This window comes from Gavia stellata, chromosome 6, assembly GCF_030936135.1.
Source record: "Gavia stellata isolate bGavSte3 chromosome 6, bGavSte3.hap2, whole genome shotgun sequence".
NCBI lineage: Eukaryota > Metazoa > Chordata > Aves > Gaviiformes > Gaviidae > Gavia > Gavia stellata.
In genome coordinates this window covers 3544303-3562566 of record NC_082599.1, presented here as the reverse complement: position 1 = coordinate 3562566, position 18264 = coordinate 3544303, and the positions used below count along the sequence as shown (strand labels likewise).

Sequence of the window (18264 nt, the reverse complement as noted above, 5' to 3'; positions counted from 1 at the left end):
TTTCCTGTTTCATTTGTCCTTTCCAGCCAGAAATTTAAGACTCCCCCCATGCACAAGTGCTTCAGTTACCTTTCACTGTCAGGAAGGCTGAGGTCACTGCATCGCTGCACGTAAAAGTCACCCTGCAGCTGTCCCGGGGAGTCAGGTTCTTCAGCAGCAGAAGATGCCTGCGTCCGTTTTCAAAGTAAACCATCTCAGTGTTTTCTGTAGTTTTGGCAGGTTCATCGTCAATCAGCCAGTTGTAATTGTAGCACTCGGGCTTGGAAAGATAGCATTCAAACAGGGCTTCCCCTCCTTCCACAGCTTCTACGTTCTCCAAGCCCTGGACAATGCTGTTCTTGGCTAGCAAAGAAGGACAATGAACAGAATTAATTGTTTGGCCATGCATAGCTGAATAGTAACAAGCCTCGGAGCACTGGATGATTCCCACTGCTGGAAAGCTGATGGAAAGGATGTGGATGTGATAAACTGTGCTTGTAGGTTTAGTTGTTAATTTCAACCACGCCCTAACACAATACTACATTTAAAAATATTTTAAGTACTGAGATAGTTTAAAAATAATGATAAACCTGGAGGACCTCTAGCATTTCGTCTAGACTTCCTCCAGAAACCTGACTTCTTTTTTTACAAATAAAGAAAAAAATGTTGGTGTTTATATGAATCAGGCCAATAGTCAATAGGAAGGGATAGCTCGGGAAGATAAAGTATAATCAAATTCCTTCTGTCCCACAGCAGGAAACATTTCCCACAGATCTCCCAGGCAGTGCAATTATCATCATAATTAGGGAGATGATAGTGAATCCACTGACAGCTCATGATAAAATCTTACTACCTTTCATGCAAAGCAAATACGAGAGAACATTACAGCTGGCAAAGCTATAGTGACTGTCATCTGAATTAACAAGTGTGCCTCTAGGAAAGTTACAAAAAAATACAAAAAAAAAAATCTGTATTACCAGTATTTTGAACAGTAAATTTCTGAATTATTACCAAAGCTCTGTAATAATGTATTAGGTTTATTTTCTCATGCGTGTGTGGTGAATTGTGTCATCAGAAACATGCACAAATCTACACGCTCCGTTTGCCCGCGGAGTCATGCATCAGTTGGCATTTGTACATAAGCAATCAGCCTGATGCAAAATTAAACGTGGGCTGGTGCACGTGAATATAATTTGTGTTAGACCAAGTACATGGACAAATTACATGCACAACAGTGGGAACACACGGTTGAGTAAATACAGTTTACACAAATACCACATAATGGTCAGCATGATCTATACTATAAACCAACACCCTGAGACATTCCTGTTTAGATCTCCATAACCATTATCTGGAATGGTTATAAGCACAAAAAAAAAAAAGGCTGAATCATTATTTATTTAATAGCAAAAATAAAAGCTACTAAAAAAGTTCTGTATTTTATAATATTCATACTTATGGAGAACAATGAGGGGTTTGTAAATCCTTGGAGAAGGTATAATTTTGTTAGAACAAATCTGAGCTATTTATTTGTGCACTTTTGGAGCACTGGTTTCCCTAACTACAAAAAGCAGCCAATTACAAATCCTACCTCCTCTGGGATGCTTTTAGATGATGTTCATTAACATCTTTTTAAAGCCCTAAAATGGAAAGTGCTTATCAATATAGAAAATATTCTAATAAATAATACCCTGCTCTTCTGTACTCACAACTCTGGTTAAGCAAGAAGGCATAATTGCCTAACAAACCACAACTATTCAGAAATCAAATCAGAACCATTGCTCTTGCTGATCACACTAATTCACCTGGTGACCAGAAACAATAATTCCATACACAGCAGAAAAAAAATAAGAAACGTCAATATAAAATCCTAAACCTATTGTTAATATTTTTATTTACTGTTTCTCAGGGTCCTCACAAATGCTGATGCCAAGTGAGATGGTAATTCCTGAGTGATCAGTATTTGAAATAAGTAAAACACCAAGCTACCTTAGCTTAGCTGAAAATAAAATGAAATTCCACACTATCCATTAGCTACTGGTTTTAAGGCACACTGTGTATAAAAAGCATTCTGTAACAGCAAAAAGTACTCTTATTATTCCTTTGGACCAACATTACATCTGTGATTTTACAATTCAGCAGGACACATCCCATTGCACCGATGTTCTAGTTCACTGTAGAAGAGGTATGATGTGTAAGTGGTGTAATAAGTGAGCGTTAATTAGAACTTAGCTCCAGTGAAGTGCTGCAGTTTCATATTCAATTCCCATTAAACTCCCAACTACTTTTATCACAGTTATCAGTATGGGAGTGAACACCAAAGAGCCGGTATCTCAAGTGTCACTTATTAAGAGGTGTTGCCATGATTTTTCCACCTCTTTTATCTGGAACCAATGATAGTCTTCCTCTTTGGCTGGAAGACCTCACCTTGAACATCAAGTGCAGCCATCACTTTAGTGCCTTCAGCTTCACAAGAATAGATGCCAGTGTCTTCTGGTACCGTAGGTTTAATTTTTAGCATGCTTACATTCCAGTCCTGATCGATAATCACTCGCTGCCCATCTGCATGTATTTCCTGATCATTTTTCTTCCATATGGCGTGTACTGGCCTAGAATATTGGCATATGAACTCTGCTGTGCCATCTTCATCAACAGTTATATCCTGCATGGGACTGACCACTTCAATGGTTGGATCTGTTAACCAACACGTCAGGAAGGACATGCATTAGTGGATCCTCACGGAAATCGCAACTTAGAGATTTTTGACAAGCACAGAGCCTGTGGGGAGCAAGCAGAGTGACAGTGCAAGCAGGAAGCTGGCTGGGCACACTGGGGATTAGCAGTTTAGTCTGTGCTTGTGTCAGCATCAAGCAGGATTGAAGCAAAACTGGTACATTAGAATATAACTATCACACTGGAAAATGGGCGGCCAGCAATTAATGCTTGTGCTTTAACAGTCCTGAATATGAACTTCTGTGCAGAACATCTGCTGGGATTCGCTTTAGGCTTAGTTTTTCTCCTAGCATTGCTGAAATCCTCTAGACTAGGAAGCACTGGATGCGAAACACTTCTGCTTCCCAGAATGTGGCAGGAGCGCAAGTGTGAGACAAGAGGACTGCAATGGATGGGCTACTGTGAGTGGTTCCCTGTAGCTCTCAACCTCACATAGCAACAGGAAAATGCCACAAACTCTACTGGAGGCTCCTTGTATGAGCAAATTGCAACTACTCATCGGAAAGAAATGCGATACTCAAATGCAAATACTCATTCCTGTCCTGTGGTGGTGATGGCTATATGTCAGGAGTCATGGGTAGCATGAGGAGCAAGGATCCAGGACAACTGTACCAAAAAAGGGCATTTCACAGGAGACAGGTACTTACTGCTTTGATTAACCATGTGTTCCTCTGCAGCAGAGACATAGTTTGGGGAAAAATAATATGATTTCCTTTGCAGTGGCTGATCTAAAGATGCAGTATGAACCATTGCAATCTCAGGTTGAGAGCTCATAAAACGCTGAGAGGAGCTGGATATGCAGCTCTTCTGAAGAAGGTGAAATCCATGAGGCTGCTTTTAAGTCTTTCTTTTAAAACACTAGTTCTGCTTCTTGGGAGGCAGCTGTAGGACACAGTAGATATATCTAACCTCAAAATATTGTGAGCTTCCAAAGCAGCCAAGGAGTCCCTCCTGAGATGTCAAATAGGACCACCGGCATACAAGTGCAACATATATGCTAAAAAGAAAAATCTCAATGAAGTCTGAAGTGGAAGTCTCTCTGCAACATCCTTCTTAGCAGAACTATGTCAACTTCCCCAAAAAGTTGATAGGACTACAATGGGACATAAAAAGATGACAGTCAGAGAAAGCTGATATATGTCCTTATCTTACAAATAGTTGTCCTGATCACAAGCCAGCTAGAATACACTACACTGCATCTCTGTCTGGAATGCTCCTCTTGAAGCTGGTGCATCAGGCTGAGGATTTGGGATGCTATTAGCAGACCTTGGGAAGCAAAGATAGTTTTGCAAACGTCTTTTGGAAACTTGTTGCAAGGCTTGGTCCTGCTCTCTAAGGCTCCCTCTACCACTCCATGTATCTGCATGTGTGTTTATGAAGAAGAGGCATCAATGGCAGATCACGGAGATGTTTTGGGTACACCAGGACTGAAGAAGCAAGAAGGTATTAGGAAAAAGTTCTTTACTGAGAGAGTAGTGAAACATTGGAACAGGCTGCCCAGGGAGGTGGTAGAGTCACCCTCTCTGGAGGTATTCAAGGATCGTGTGGATGTGGCATGGTGGGATGTGGCTTGATGGGCATGGTGCTGTGTGGTGTGGGTGGGTTGGTTTTGGTGTGGGTTGTGGTGTGTTTTGTGGGTGGTTTTGTTTTTTTTGTGGGGGTGTGTGTGGGTTGTTTTTTTTTTTTTTTTAATGGTTGGACTTGATGATCTTACAGGTCTTTTCCAACCTTAGTGATTCTGTGATTCTGTATCTATGCAGCTGGGAAGTACAATACGGTCTCCTTTCATAAGAAGCGGACATGTGCTCCTCACAGCAAAATGTCACCTGTGGTCTTAGAGAAGGAAGGTGTCCTGGTTCCACTGCCCTGTTGCTCTTTGCCACTGCTAGGCTAAGACCTTGGCGACCTTATCCACCCATGCAGAATGGCAGAAAGCTCCTTGGGACTTAGGAGCCAACATGTACACTGGGGCCTGTAATTCTTACCCTGCCCAAAGGGGTCAGAAGAAGGCGGCAGCTCCTTCAACCTTTTCCATTTTCCCCCCACCCATACGTGAAGATGCTGTCATGGTGGGCCACTGAACAAATGCAGTTGTAGGGCAATGATGTTGTGATGGCCCAACAACAAAAGCTGTCATGAGATCTCACCTATTGTAGAATATATCCAGTTACAAACATGCCTTACACCAGGAGAATGGGGCACATGGAACAGAGAGAAAGACGACTTGTTCCTTGATGAAGAACAAGCCATGGATAGCTAGATAGACTGAAATACACTTAGTTGGAAGACAGATCTGTTTTAAAATTTCTGGACAAAATAAGTGCATCAAATTGGCTGTTAATAAAAGCACAGTTAGAATTTTACTGGTGTTTTACTTTCCTGTTCAATCAAGTGTTATTGAGCACAGTGTAACTGGGGTGTTTTTCAAATACCTTTCTCATCCTAATCCAATTATAGTCATACACTACTGTGATTCAGGTTCGCATTAAAGAAATCTTGCCTTAATAGAAGCACAAAATATCCACATACATATGTGTGCTAGCATGAGCTGGACTAGATCATCTCCAGAGGTCCCTTCCAACATCAACGATGCTGTGATTCTGTGAAATGAAAACTTCTCAGGAGCCCTTTATTTGACTGAGTAGAATACCTAACAATGTACTTATTTTTAATTTATGTTTTAGGCCCACTGGATTTCTTTGCCTAGAGAGCGCAGAACCAGGTTCTGTCTCTGAAAATGTGGAACTCAAAATTGATACAAATGGATGTGGGGTTTGTGGGGTTTGCACATGATGTTGTTGCTCCATCATTCTGATATTAGGAAGAAATGATCTGGCATTTTATCTTTGCAGAGAGTTAAATTTGCTGAACATACAAGGGACGTTCTCTTATACAGAGGAGGAGACATCAACCACTGACTACAATTCCATATTGTGGATCATTCCTGTTATGGTAGACAGTTATAACATGAGGGTAGATTTTAATAAAAGTTCTTTATATCTCCATATATATAAATCCTTTTTCCAAGCACGGAAAAATTGTTACTTTTATCTGAAAAGTAACAGCTTTTCCCAATGGCTATGAAAGGACTGGATGTGAAGGAGCTTGCTTTATCAAGTCTGGAGCTCAGTGTTATTTGCGGCTTGTGGCTACCCTTACCAAATGAGAAAAATATTTATTCAACACACCAAAAAGCTTTGCTAGCGCAGCGATAACCATTGCTTTTCTGGCAGTCAACAAAGGAGGCTCATTTTGCCACTGTCTTACTGCGATGTCATACACCCTTTTTGTTTCCAGGAAGAGCTCTGGAGCCATCAACGTAACAGCCCAAAGTCTTGTCTTGGGAACGTAGAGAGCTCAGCGCCAGTAACCTAGCTATGAAGCAGCACAGTGGTAATTTTGTGAATTTCCAGCTACATAGTATTTTGTGGTATTATAAAAACAGTTGAAAGGGGGATAAAAAATATCAGGTACTACCACAGTGGTTTATGTTCAGCTCTACTTAGACGTCAGGTAAAAGCAGCAGCCCTGACCCTGCAACCCTTCCTCACCTGAACCACTGAAAAAAATTGATGTGGATGTACCTATAAGAATTCTGGTGTGAGTATGGGTGACTTGCAGAAGTGGAGGGTTGCAGGACACAGAAGAACTGTGAAGGGATTTAGTAAGGGTAGCCTGGAAGGCAGAAGCACTAGCGCACTGAGCAAGTCCAGAGGTGGCCATGTGTTTCTTTCTAACAATAAAATACCTTTGACTAATAATTTAGCTGAAGATATAAGGGACCCAGCTCTGAAGGTGACAGTGCCTGAGTCGTGGCATGCCACATCATTTAGGGTTAAAGTGTGGATCATCCCGTCCTGCTCAGAGATTTCAGTCACAAAGTTGTTGTGAAGGGGAGATCCATCGAGCCACCACTGCACGTTCTTCACGCCCGGGTGTGAGAGCTCGCAGGTGAACGTGGCTGACTCACCCACAAAGACGTCTGTGTTCTTTAAACCAGAAACTATGACTGCTGCTTCTTCTGTATAACAGAGCAAAAGAAGGTGCCAAAGGAAAACAAAAACAGACATATACAGGTCGCTTCCTGCAGAACTTGCCCAAGCAACAGTGCAAGTTGTCCAGGAGAGTTAAACTTGTAATGCTGTTCCAGGGAAAAAAAGAGCTAAAATTTTCTTTAAGGCATTTAGAAACCACCTTCCATCCTTCACCCGCTTGCAAGCACAGTGTGTGTGTCTGCAAACGCTGTTGCATTGGGAGGTAACTACTTCATGACCAGGTCATGACTGGCTCTCCTGTGTGTTGCAACCATCTGCACTGACATTGTATGAGGTGGGAGGCAGAGAGGTAGCTTAAGATTTAAGTCTTTACTTTCAGTGCTTTAAAAGAGTAATAAGAATATCAAAAATGATAGAAGCTGTAAGCAATAATAACAAGAATTTCAGTATTTTTTACGACCACTGCTCCAAGCAAATAGTTTTTCAGCAGCACTGCCATCTGCTATGGTACACAGCATGGTCAGTACTTTGAACTACCTTAACTTATAAACATTGGTCCAAGCTCAGCTTGGATGTAAGTGTTTATATCTTCACTGAAATCAGGAAAAAAATTAATGGACTTTCAACTGTTTACATCTGAGACAAGTTTGGCCAATTACTGCCAAAGATTTTGGAATAAGAAATCCAGGCAGCAAAATCAGAGCATTTCCACCACATTTCACCGTACCTTGCACATACACAGAACCTGTGGTGATCTCGTATCCAGTGCTACAGGTATAATCCCCACAGTCATCAGGCTCTACACCATGGATGATCAGCTCAGCAATGCTGCCTCTCAGCTTCATCTCGTACTTGTCACTGGGCTGAATGACCACCCCTCCTTTTCTCCATTCAACGGGGGCGTCCGGCTTGGAGATCTCACAGTGCAAGATGGCTGTTCCCCCTTCCTCAGACTCTATGTTTTTCAGCTCTTCATTAAAGAGCACGGGTAGTACTGTGGTGGAGAAGCAACTGCATCAGTGATAGCGCTCAGAGGTGAGAAACTTGCTTGTAACTTCTCCGGCTTGGCAGTTCGCAGTTCCGAACCACAACTTGCCTGCTGGCAATGTCAAGCCCAGAGCTGGACTTTGAGTTGTGCCGTACCCAGACACTCATGGGGATAAGCCGCTGATACTGTGAGGGTGTCCACTGCTGCTCCGTAAAGGATTGCCACAGGTCACAGGACCTTTAAGGGGCTTCGCGTGGGCATACCCACAATTTTCAGTATAAGAAGTTAGAGCCATCACAGTACCAGTCACAGCATTTGGACATTCAACCGCTGAAACCACACGCTCCGCGCAGGAGCTGGTTATTGGGGCTAAACTCAGGATCTAAAAGCATGATCTTGTTGCTCAAGTCAAAAGCCACAGTACTCTTAGTATAAAATAAATAAAACTATAAAATCCAAAAACGTAGCCACCAGAAAAAGGCAAAGAGCCACAATTCTTGGGCTGCTCAAGCACAAATAGGTATAATTGCTCAATTTAAAATAGGCCTGTTCTAGGTACAGTGAAATACTCCAGTCTCTTATTGTCAGGTAGCAGGCAAGTTTTCTAGCTGCTCTTGTACGTACCCTTCATTAGCAGCAGCTGCAGTTTTGCTCCCAGCTCTCACAGTCAGATCAAAATTACAACTGCAGAAATAGGATTGGGTTTAAATGGCACTAAGTTCTTCTTTGAAGAACAGATTGTGCATCAAACCCTTTCCCGCAGTTGCAATTTACAGATAGAGAGTGTTAATGATAATTCAGTGATAAAACTTCCATTATCACCCCTACGGAGGACAGCCACAGCCATAACTTCTCTGCCTTCAAGCAAGGCTTCTCCTACCTTTGACTTGGAGCGATGCAGTGGTCTGCTGATCCCCCGAGTCGCACGTATAATCGCCAGCATCCTGAGCCTCAGCATCATAGATGAAGAGCTCAACACGTGTCCCCTCTTGCCGGATCTCGTACTTGTCACTTGGCTGCAGCACCGTATCTCCTTTCCTCCACTCCACGGGTGCGTTGGGTTTTGTCAGCTCGCAGTGCAGCATGGCTGTGCGCCCTTCCTCCACCTCCTCATTTTTCAGCCAGTGTTTGAAAAGCACAGGCAGGGCTTGAAAGGGGGAATGGTGCAAACAGGAAAAAAAAACAGGTGAAGCAAAAATAGAAAATGGAGGAACGTTTTATTTTTCAGGTACTGATAATGCAATTCATGAAGTTCGTGCACAATTCTGGCTGCGTTTACCTAAGGAGAGCTGCCAGGGGCAGGGATGCCTGGGTTTAAGCCAGACAGAGGAGGAGGAGGGAGAGGAGTTAACCAGCAGGAAAAATTTCAGTTCTACAGGAGCTGCATTTCTCTCCCCATATCCTAGACCTTTTCACAAAGAATTCCCAGCTAACTTCAGTAATAATTTCTGAAGCCCAGATGGTTTTTCATCCCCAAAATAAAAACACAGAACAGGATAAAAGCACTCAAAGAATATACAGCTGCAGACCTGAGGCTTCAGATCATGCAGCCAGGGATCAACTACAGAATAATTAAGGCTGAAGCTACCTCTGAAGGTCCTCCACGAATGGAGACTCTTCCACCCCTCTGCGTCCCAGTTCCAATGTCTGACCACCCTTTCATTGTGAAAAGTTGTTTTTTTCCCTAATCTGAATTTCTCTTGCTGCAGCTTGCACTTGTTGCCTCTCATCTGTTTACTGAGCCCCCCAAGGGAAGTCTGTTTCTCTCTCCTCTGCAGACCCCCATTAGGAAGCTGCAGATGGCAATGAGGTCCCCCCTCAACCTTCTCTTCCCCAGGCTGAACAAACCCAGCTGCCCCTGCCTCTCCTTACACTTCATAAGATCCAGTCCCCTGACAAACTTGGTGGCCTCTGCTGCACTTGCTCCACTTGCTCAATGTCTGTCTTGTACTAGAGAGCTCCAAAAATTGACCAGCACACCTCTCACCACTGCTGAGCAAAGAGGAAATCATACCTTTAACCTCCAGTCTGGCAGTGGTCTTCCCACCAGCTGCATGGCAGCTATACTCCCCTGAGTCCGCACGGTTCAAATTGTGAATGACTAGCGTGTGCACATTCCCCTCCTGTTTGATGCTGCACTTCTGGCTGGAGCGGATTACGGACGTGCCTTTCTTCCACTCCACCGGGACATCAGGCTTGGACACCTCACAGGACAAGTGAGCCGTGCCACCCTCCTGTAGCTCCAAGCTGTGGAGCGCCTTTACAAAGGTGACTGGAGCAACTGTGGGGAAGAGGGTACCAACACTGCTGCAACCACCTCATCCAGCATTGCCCCCAGATCAGAACTGAGTGCGGAGAGTTACATTTCGAACCAGATCAAAAAGGAACAAACAAGATAAGGTATTGACATGGCCCATCTTTCAAAATCATTCTATAGAACTTAATAGAAAGGTTTTTCAGAGTTTTTGGATGGTTTTTGGAGTAAATATGATCTAAAACCATCAGAAGTAGGAGATTAATTCAGAGCATATTCTTGACACTCTACAGCATTGATTCTGACATATCTCAGCTGCTTGTTTCAGGATAAGTTGGCTAGTCTTCCAAGGACGTCTGCTTCACTCCCTGGACTATAAAAAGGACTGAAATGACTAGCTCAGATGTACGTATCTAACTCTTAAATGCCTAAATTAGGTTAGAAGAGTCTCCCAAAATTTCCAAGGTCCCCTCCCTGCAAATACACCTCTCCAGAAGCTAAAGCAATGTTGCCAGTGCTTACCAGTACCTCCTCAATCCCACTTTCTAGGTGGTTGCTCACCTTGGACCGTTAGCTGTGCAGCTGAGGTATGCTGCCCGACTTTGAAACTGATGGACCCACAGTCTTCCAGTGTCACCTTCCTCAGGATCAAAGTGTGACACGTGCCTTGGACTCTGATCTCGTTCATTTCATTGGATTGCAGGGGAACATCCCCCAGGAACCACTGGGCATCCTGAGTTGTTTCCCGGGACAGTCTGCATTCAAACACTGCGTCTTCTCCTTCATACGTAGTGATGTCCTTCAGCGTCTCCACTATGGTTGCGGCTGGTTCTTTATGGAAAGGTCAACAGAGTTTGAGATCTACTTTCAAGTGGTGATTGAACATTTTGTTATGCTCTTTCTTGACAGTACTATATTATTTGAAAGAACAACCACTAAGCACTAAATGCATGGAAATGTGGTTATACGGGCATGTTACATTCTTACAGATGTATAATGTATGTATGTGTGCATATATATTATGCAATATATATGATAGTCTATAAAGTATGCATGTTATACCGTATTGTGTGTATAATAAATGTATAATATATATAATGCAATCTATGTATTCTGTAAACATCGTCAACAGATTTTAGTGGGTGACAATAACATTAAACCACAGAATCATTCACTGAAGACCCATTTCTGATTCCCTAGAGATAAATGACCCAGTTCTTACCCCTCTGAAATCACTCTTGTCTCTGAGAGCCCCATGATTCAGCTTGGGCACGGGACAATGTCTAGCTGTCAAATTACTTAATGATGTGCCCCTGCCATGGTACTAAGCTCCATTCAGCTTTTCCCCACATGAAGTCCCACCTTTCACGAGCACAGCTGCAGTGGTTTGCTGGTCCCCTGTGTCACACATGTATTCCCCAGCATCAGCTTCACTCAGGTTGCGAATCATCAGCTCAGCCACGGACCCAGCTTGGCGCATCTTGTATTTGTCACTTGGTCGCAGTACTGTCCCAGCCTTCTTCCACTGCACAGTGGCATTTGATTTTGAGATTTCACAGCTCAAAGTGATAGTGCTGCCTTCTTCGGCTTGTTGGTTCTGGAGTGGTTGTGTGAAGATTACTGGCAAAGCTAAACCAAGATAAATCAGAGGAAAAAAATTATGTTTCACTGCTGACTGTGTCACTAAGTCTTATGTTTAATGAAACTGTGGTGCCATTCCAAATTTGGTTCAAACTCAATTCCAAAATTACTTTAAAACCCAAACAAGGAATGACAGAAAGTGCTGGATTTCCAGGAGCACTAAGCACTCTGCGCTCCCCAGGAGTCACTGGGCACTGCACACACTGAGCACCTCTGGGAATGTGTTCCTTCTTACACAGAAGCAGTCGTAGATATGGACTCTTGAGCATCTAATTGCATGTATCTCCAAAAGGGTACCAACACCACAATTCAAAAGCCTACACCTGATATCTAAGTTTGTGGGTATTTGGGAGCATGCATGGAGAAACATCATTGTATGATTCTATAATTCTACCTAATGCCCCTCATTTGAAAACTGCACCTGGAGGAGAGATGAACTCTGAAAGTCTCTGCACTGATGTATATAACTGATAGGTCAAGATGGAGTTTTGATGGGTTGATTTAAAATGTGCCACATGTAGAAGTTTAGTTCCTCGAGTGCAGTTCCCTACAAGAACCTTGGTGGCTCCACAGTTACGGCTGAATTGGTATTTACAAGGGAAGGAGATGGGGTTCCAGAAATCAGAGTGAATTCACAGCAACCAGGTGGCAGATGTGTATAAGAGGAGATACATCTGAAGGTTCTTGTGGGTGATGTAGGAATGGATGGTGTATTTTGTGGGACAGCTGGGGAATGGCTGGGGTCAAGGCTTTTGTACAGTTGCATATGCAGTGAAAGCATCCCACTGTGCAGCTAAGTTCTTCACCCCTAGGGCTCTTAGAAACCAGCAAAGGAATAAGGAGGAGAGGGAAATAAAGTTTTGTGAAGACGTACTCTGTCAGACTGCATCCTGTTGAGTCAGAAATCCTCACTGGAAAAAAGGACCAGACTCTGCCACAGTGTCCCTGAATCCTACATGTGGAACATCTAAACTAACCTAGAGCTCCCTAAAAGGTGAAGTGAAAGCTTTTTATCACTTTTCACTACCAAGGATGCCATAGTTTGCTTATTGCCAGAATTGCAGATGCTGTCTGTGGCATCCTTCAACTGTAGATTGTGGATGAATAGCTCCACAGCAGAGCCCATCTGCTTCATCTCATACTTGTTGCTGGCTTGGAGCAAGAGTGACCCTTCTTTCCACCTCACTGGTGCATTGTGTTTAGAGAGCTCAGCATGAAGGGTGACCGTGGAGCCTTCCTCAGCTTCCTGGTTTCAAAGGTTTTTTTTCAAAGAGTGCTGGAGTGGCTGGGACCACGCAGAGACACAAACGGACAGCCACCGTCAGAGTATTTGCTTACAGTACAGATATTCTGGTATCACTGAGTCCTGGAGTTAGTGTGATAGCAGGCAGGTGCATGCCCTTCATGGGAGAGCCCTCAAGGGGTATTTCAAAAGATGGCATTTCACAAGAACATCCTGTCTCCTCTTTATTTTTGCTCATCTTGGGTCTCAGAAAAAGTCACCTTAATATTGTATATGTTCCGGAGCAGATTTTAAAAAATCAATATATTGGCACATTACACCTATTTTTAAGACCTTAGGCACTCGAAGTATTTAGGTGCCTTGCTTATCAGCTGGAGTTGAGTGACCAAGGAAGTTTGAGCAGTTAGACTCTTGAGCACCATTTTCCAAGGTGGAACTACAGCTCAAAGGATTGTTAAGCATCAAAAATGGTCTTATGCTAATTTTAGTTCCAGCCTTGGTTTTCTGAGTGACCAGAAAGAGACCCTTAGATCTAGGATTGTGGAAGCAGTTACTGCACTTGGGTCACTTCATGTTCATTGCTCAGGACACCACAGGACTTAACATAACTTCTGAAAACAAAAGGATTCAGCTGCTTTATGCCAGCAAAGTCCATCTGAAGTCAAGGACAGTAGATAGCACCCTCTTGCTAGTACTAAGTTAAGGAAGTGGAACAAGTTTCTCGTCTTAAAAAGAAAACAGAACCTACCTTTAACAGTTAAAGTGGCTGTTGTTTGTTCATTTCCATTATCACAGGTGTACTTGCCAGAATCTTCTGGTTTTAAGTGATAAATCTTTAAAGTATGGATTGTTCCCTCCTGCCTGATTTCATACTTGGAGCTCGGGGAAATCACCTGAGCGCCCTTTTTCCACTCCACCGCAGCATTAGGCTGGGAGACCTCGCAGCGGAGGATGGCTGTTTCTTCTTCCTGCAGTTCTGTGCTCTGTAATTTCTCCTTAAAGACTGGAGGTGGCACTGAAATTACAAACACAGCAAAGGCATTTACAGTCACCTATATCTTGTTTCCCTGCAGTGTTAAGGCTACAGCTGAACAGTTAAGTATTAAAAAATACTTTAACTTCCGTGTTATACATTGGGGAGTTAAAACAAGTGAATGGGTTTTGGATGAAATCCACTCACAAATATTTGTTGAAGTTGCTGAAGTGCTAATCAAAAAGTTTACAGATGTTTTAACTGGTTCAGATGGGATGGGCACTTTGACCAGACCAACAGTTTCAAAAAGGGAAGGAGAAGGTTGTTTGAGAATTTTTTCAAAACAGTGTTTAGACAAAGAAAGACTCCAAAGAAGAAAAAGAAAAAGGAGAGTGAAAACGATGAAAATTACAGGTCTGACAATCCACTTACTGGAGCTACCCCAGTAATTTCTCTAGAAACCAGTTAGCTTCAGGACCCTGGTGATATTTCCACTTTCTATCCATAGTGATGACCGTATATGAGACCACATTAGTATATCATGTACGCTCTGAAGCACAAGTACTTCATGAGCTAACTAGGGGTGAATGATGGCCTTGAATTTACTATTAGCATAAGCAAAATATTACCTGTTCTCACCAATCCTGTTCCTTTCCCAGATCACAGAGAGCCCCTACCTTTTACTGTGAGCTCTGCTGTCGACGTGTGGGATCCCACTCGGAAAGTGATGGTGCCAATGTCCTGCTCAGTCACCTTCCTTAATGTCAGGGTGTGAATCTTCCCTTTTTCCACTGAGATCTCATTCATTTCATTATTTTGCAGAGCAACATCCTGTAGCTTCCATTCAACATCCCTTGCATTCTCATGAGAAACCTGGCACCGAAACGTGACATCGTCCCCTTCAACCACCACCATGTCCTTTAGGCCACTCACGATGGTCACGTCAGGCTCTGCAAACAGTCCATCAGTAGTCAAGCCATGCAAGGGAAAACACGGATCAAATCACAGAATCATCAAATAATACAGGTTAGAGGGGACTTCTGGAGGTCATCTGGCTCAACCACTCTCAAAGCAGGGCCAGCTTACAGAAGGTTGCTCAGCACCTTGTCCAGCTGAGCTTTAAGTACCCTCCAAGGATGGAGATAGCACAGCCTCTCAAATCACATGTTTCAAGCTCTGCTGGTTCACTGCTTTCAGCGTGCTTGGTAACATGGTCAGTATCTTTCAGTTAGCGGTTTTATCGCTTGCCCTTTCTCAGAGATACGTTGAGTATTGATTTTTTTAATTACATGGTTGATAAAGTAATTGGGTGAATAAGGTGTGAATGTTAGATGCCAAATTCAGGATTCTGAAACTTACTACATTTGCACTTAGATATCTTCACAGAATAACATTAAAACCTGATCCCCTGTACTGTCTTCTTGCAAACAGAATTGCATATACTCCGTGCTGGCACTCCAAACCGTCTGGGGATCTGGTTGGCTTTGTGCTCTCAGCAGGACTTACTGGATTAGTATGAGCACAGGGCATTTGCGCTTCACTTTGCTTGAGTCCTGCTTCTAGGACAGCTGGGCACCTGCAGATCTGTGCAAAGATCATACAGACAGCCTACAACAGGCAAAAGCTGTATGAATCCCAAATCCACTGGGGAATGCCAAAGGAGAAGCAACGCAATCTTCATCTGAGCAAACACCGTACTTATTCATACAACTGAGGTCACCATCTGCATGAAAAAGGGTGCAGCTGGGCATAATGTAGAGAGTATCTATAATATCAAGTAGCCTCTAGAGATGCTAGCGGTGATTGCTCCACACTAGTGGTCCAACCTGAAAGCAAGCTCTGTCCGTAATGGTATTAAGGCCAGATGCAGCTGCCATGTGACTGGAAGCTGGGGATGGACCATCTGTTCACTCATGTGCATGTGATGTCAAGCAAATATTTCAAACCGTGAGTCAAAAATTACAGCTGCCTTATCCTCTCCTGTCCACCATGCAAATCTTTGCTTCAGTGTATTCATTAAGCACAAGATTTTTTACGATACCCTTCCTATGCTCTGTGTTTATCACAATTGCTTATCACAATAGTAAATCTTAGCTTCCTAAAATGAAAATCCCCTTGCCCCAATAAACGGGTCTTGCCTTTCACAGTCAGTTTTGCAGAGCTCGTCTCATCTCCAGCCTTGCAGGAATACTCTCCAGCATCGCTATGCTCCAGGCGGTGAACACGCAGCTCGCGGAGGGTGCCGTCCTGCCACATTTCGTACTTGGAGCTTGAGTGAAGGATGACTCCGTCTTTCCTCCACTCCACTTCTGCTTTGCTAATGGAAATCTCACAGCGCAGCCTGGCTGTTCCTCCCACTTCCACTTCTTCATTCTTCAGCTGCTGCTTCAGCCGGGGTTTGATGGCTGCAAGGTGAAAAACAATAAATGCACAGTTCATTAGCTTGAATGCCAGATCTGGACAGCTCAGCACAAGCCATCTGGGGTCTGATGTTGCACAGCAAATTTTTATTAAGTGGTTATATGATAACAACCACCTCTTTTTTCTCTATAAACAGACCTATGTTCTGTATACCCAGACAAGGAGAGGGTCAGAGAGCTCCCCAAATATATTTGCTTTCCATGAAGTCAAGGGCATCCACATTACACCTTTTATATATTCGCTCTGGATACTGGAAAGTCCCGCACACATAAGGATCTTTACTAAACAAAATCTGGTACTTTCTGATTAAAACTAGTGTAAACCTGTTCATTTTTATAGAAATACTCATGACATCCAACACCATAAGTGATGTAAAGTTTTAAACACATTTCTGATTTCTCTGCTATCTTTTCAAGACCCTAGATCATCAACAGTGAGTCCTTCCAGATGATGCACACACAAATGGACTACATTTATTCATGCGGGGCATGGAACAGCTCAGACAACAGCTTGTCACTGACGAAAATGGGAAGGGAATATCCATCGTGTGTGTGTGAGCAGTTGCAAAAAACAGGAATCTCAGTGCTTGTGGTTCTTCTGTCTGAAACCTGTCGTGATATATGGAAAGCAAGCACAGGGCTCTTTCACTCGTAGTTGACCCAGCGGCTGCTTCATGGGTCAGGTTCAGCCATGTAGTTTGAAAGGTTGTGGCTTAGATCAAAGCCACAAGTTCCACCCAACAGTTTGAGATGACCACAAACATTTCACAGATGGTGATTCATCACAGACATTATTCCTGGTTTGTTTAAACACAGTGTTCTCAGGATCTTCATGGGAGGGCATTACAAAAATGTAATTTTTTTTAAATGCTTTTGTAAATGACTTATTGATTCAACTTAAGTAAATTCCTTACTGATTCAACTGAACTAGCAATAAATGCAAAGTGCCAAAAATAAAGATCTATTAGAATTTCAAAATCTCCAGGATGCAGAGTTTCTTGCTTTTATCATATCAGAGGAAGGGGTCAATACACTGTACAAGGTGCTTTACAGGCTTAAATGGCCATTCTGCAAATCCTGTCTCACAAGATCTGCTTTTCTGTTTATGACCGAGCACTTGCTTTCCTCTTTATCTTAACTTTTGGGGTGCCTTATTCACCAATGACTAAAAGAATATAATTCACACAATTTCACAAATCCCTTTTATCCTCTGTTCCATTTTGATGCAATGCTAACCATTCACTCTGAGGACTGCTGTGCTCTGCTGGTCTCCTGTATCACATGTGTAATCAGAGGCATCTTCTGGTTCTACATCATGAATCACGAGTTCAGCTGTGCGACCACTTAATTTAATTTCATATTTGGCACATGGGAAGAGCTCCATGGCGCCTTTCCTCCACTCCACTGTTGCATTATCCTTTGTCAGCTCACACTGGAATTTCACCGCAGCTCCTTCTTCTGCCTCCTTGTCCTTGAGCTCTTTTTTGAAAAGAACTGGTAGAGCTAAAGGGGAAAAAAAGAAGGAACAGGAGCTTTTATTGAAGCCTGAGTCAATTTCTGGTTAACACAGTTAGACTGACACTTTGGGGAACAAGATACTGTGCTTTGCAAGTGCTATATTCCTAGGCAGGATCCATGTTTTCTAATTCGCCTGGAGCTACTAGGAGATCTTGCTGCATGAGAAGCAGCCATCAGCACTTAAAACATTTATTTCCTTTGTTGCTTGACTCAAATCTTCCCCAGGATTGAATTCTTTGAATGAATTTGTCCTTCAGATGATCTAACAAAGATCTCAAGAGTAAAGAAGTTGGAAACTCCATGGACAGCCTTGACAGATGAGGAGGGTCGTTGTCAGTGTTCTTCCAGGATTTGGAAGAAAATCTTTTTTAAATATTTAAGCCACATAACATGTGAAGTGTCTAGATGTTATGTGAAAGCATTGCTCTTTCTTTAATTTCTCCCCAGCCATAAAGCTAGAAAGTGTTTCTTCTTAGAACCCAAGACTCAAATGCAGCACTGGAAGAACAAAGTATCATCC

At 43.0% G+C, this 18264-nt stretch overlaps 1 protein-coding gene across 1 annotated transcript in view; it reads right to left on the bottom strand.

Moving 5' to 3' along the window:
* The window catches only part of OBSCN (obscurin, cytoskeletal calmodulin and titin-interacting RhoGEF), a 194316-nt gene that overhangs the window by 74367 nt on the left and 101685 nt on the right, over positions 1-18264 (bottom strand). The window contains 12 exon segments of the mRNA XM_059818275.1: positions 70-342; positions 2407-2673; positions 6461-6733; positions 7435-7701; positions 8576-8842; positions 9710-9976; positions 10511-10780; positions 11312-11578; positions 13582-13848; positions 14484-14756; positions 15945-16211; positions 17463-17729. Coding sequence (XP_059674258.1) covers positions 70-342; positions 2407-2673; positions 6461-6733; positions 7435-7701; positions 8576-8842; positions 9710-9976; positions 10511-10780; positions 11312-11578; positions 13582-13848; positions 14484-14756; positions 15945-16211; positions 17463-17729 — 3225 coding nt within the window.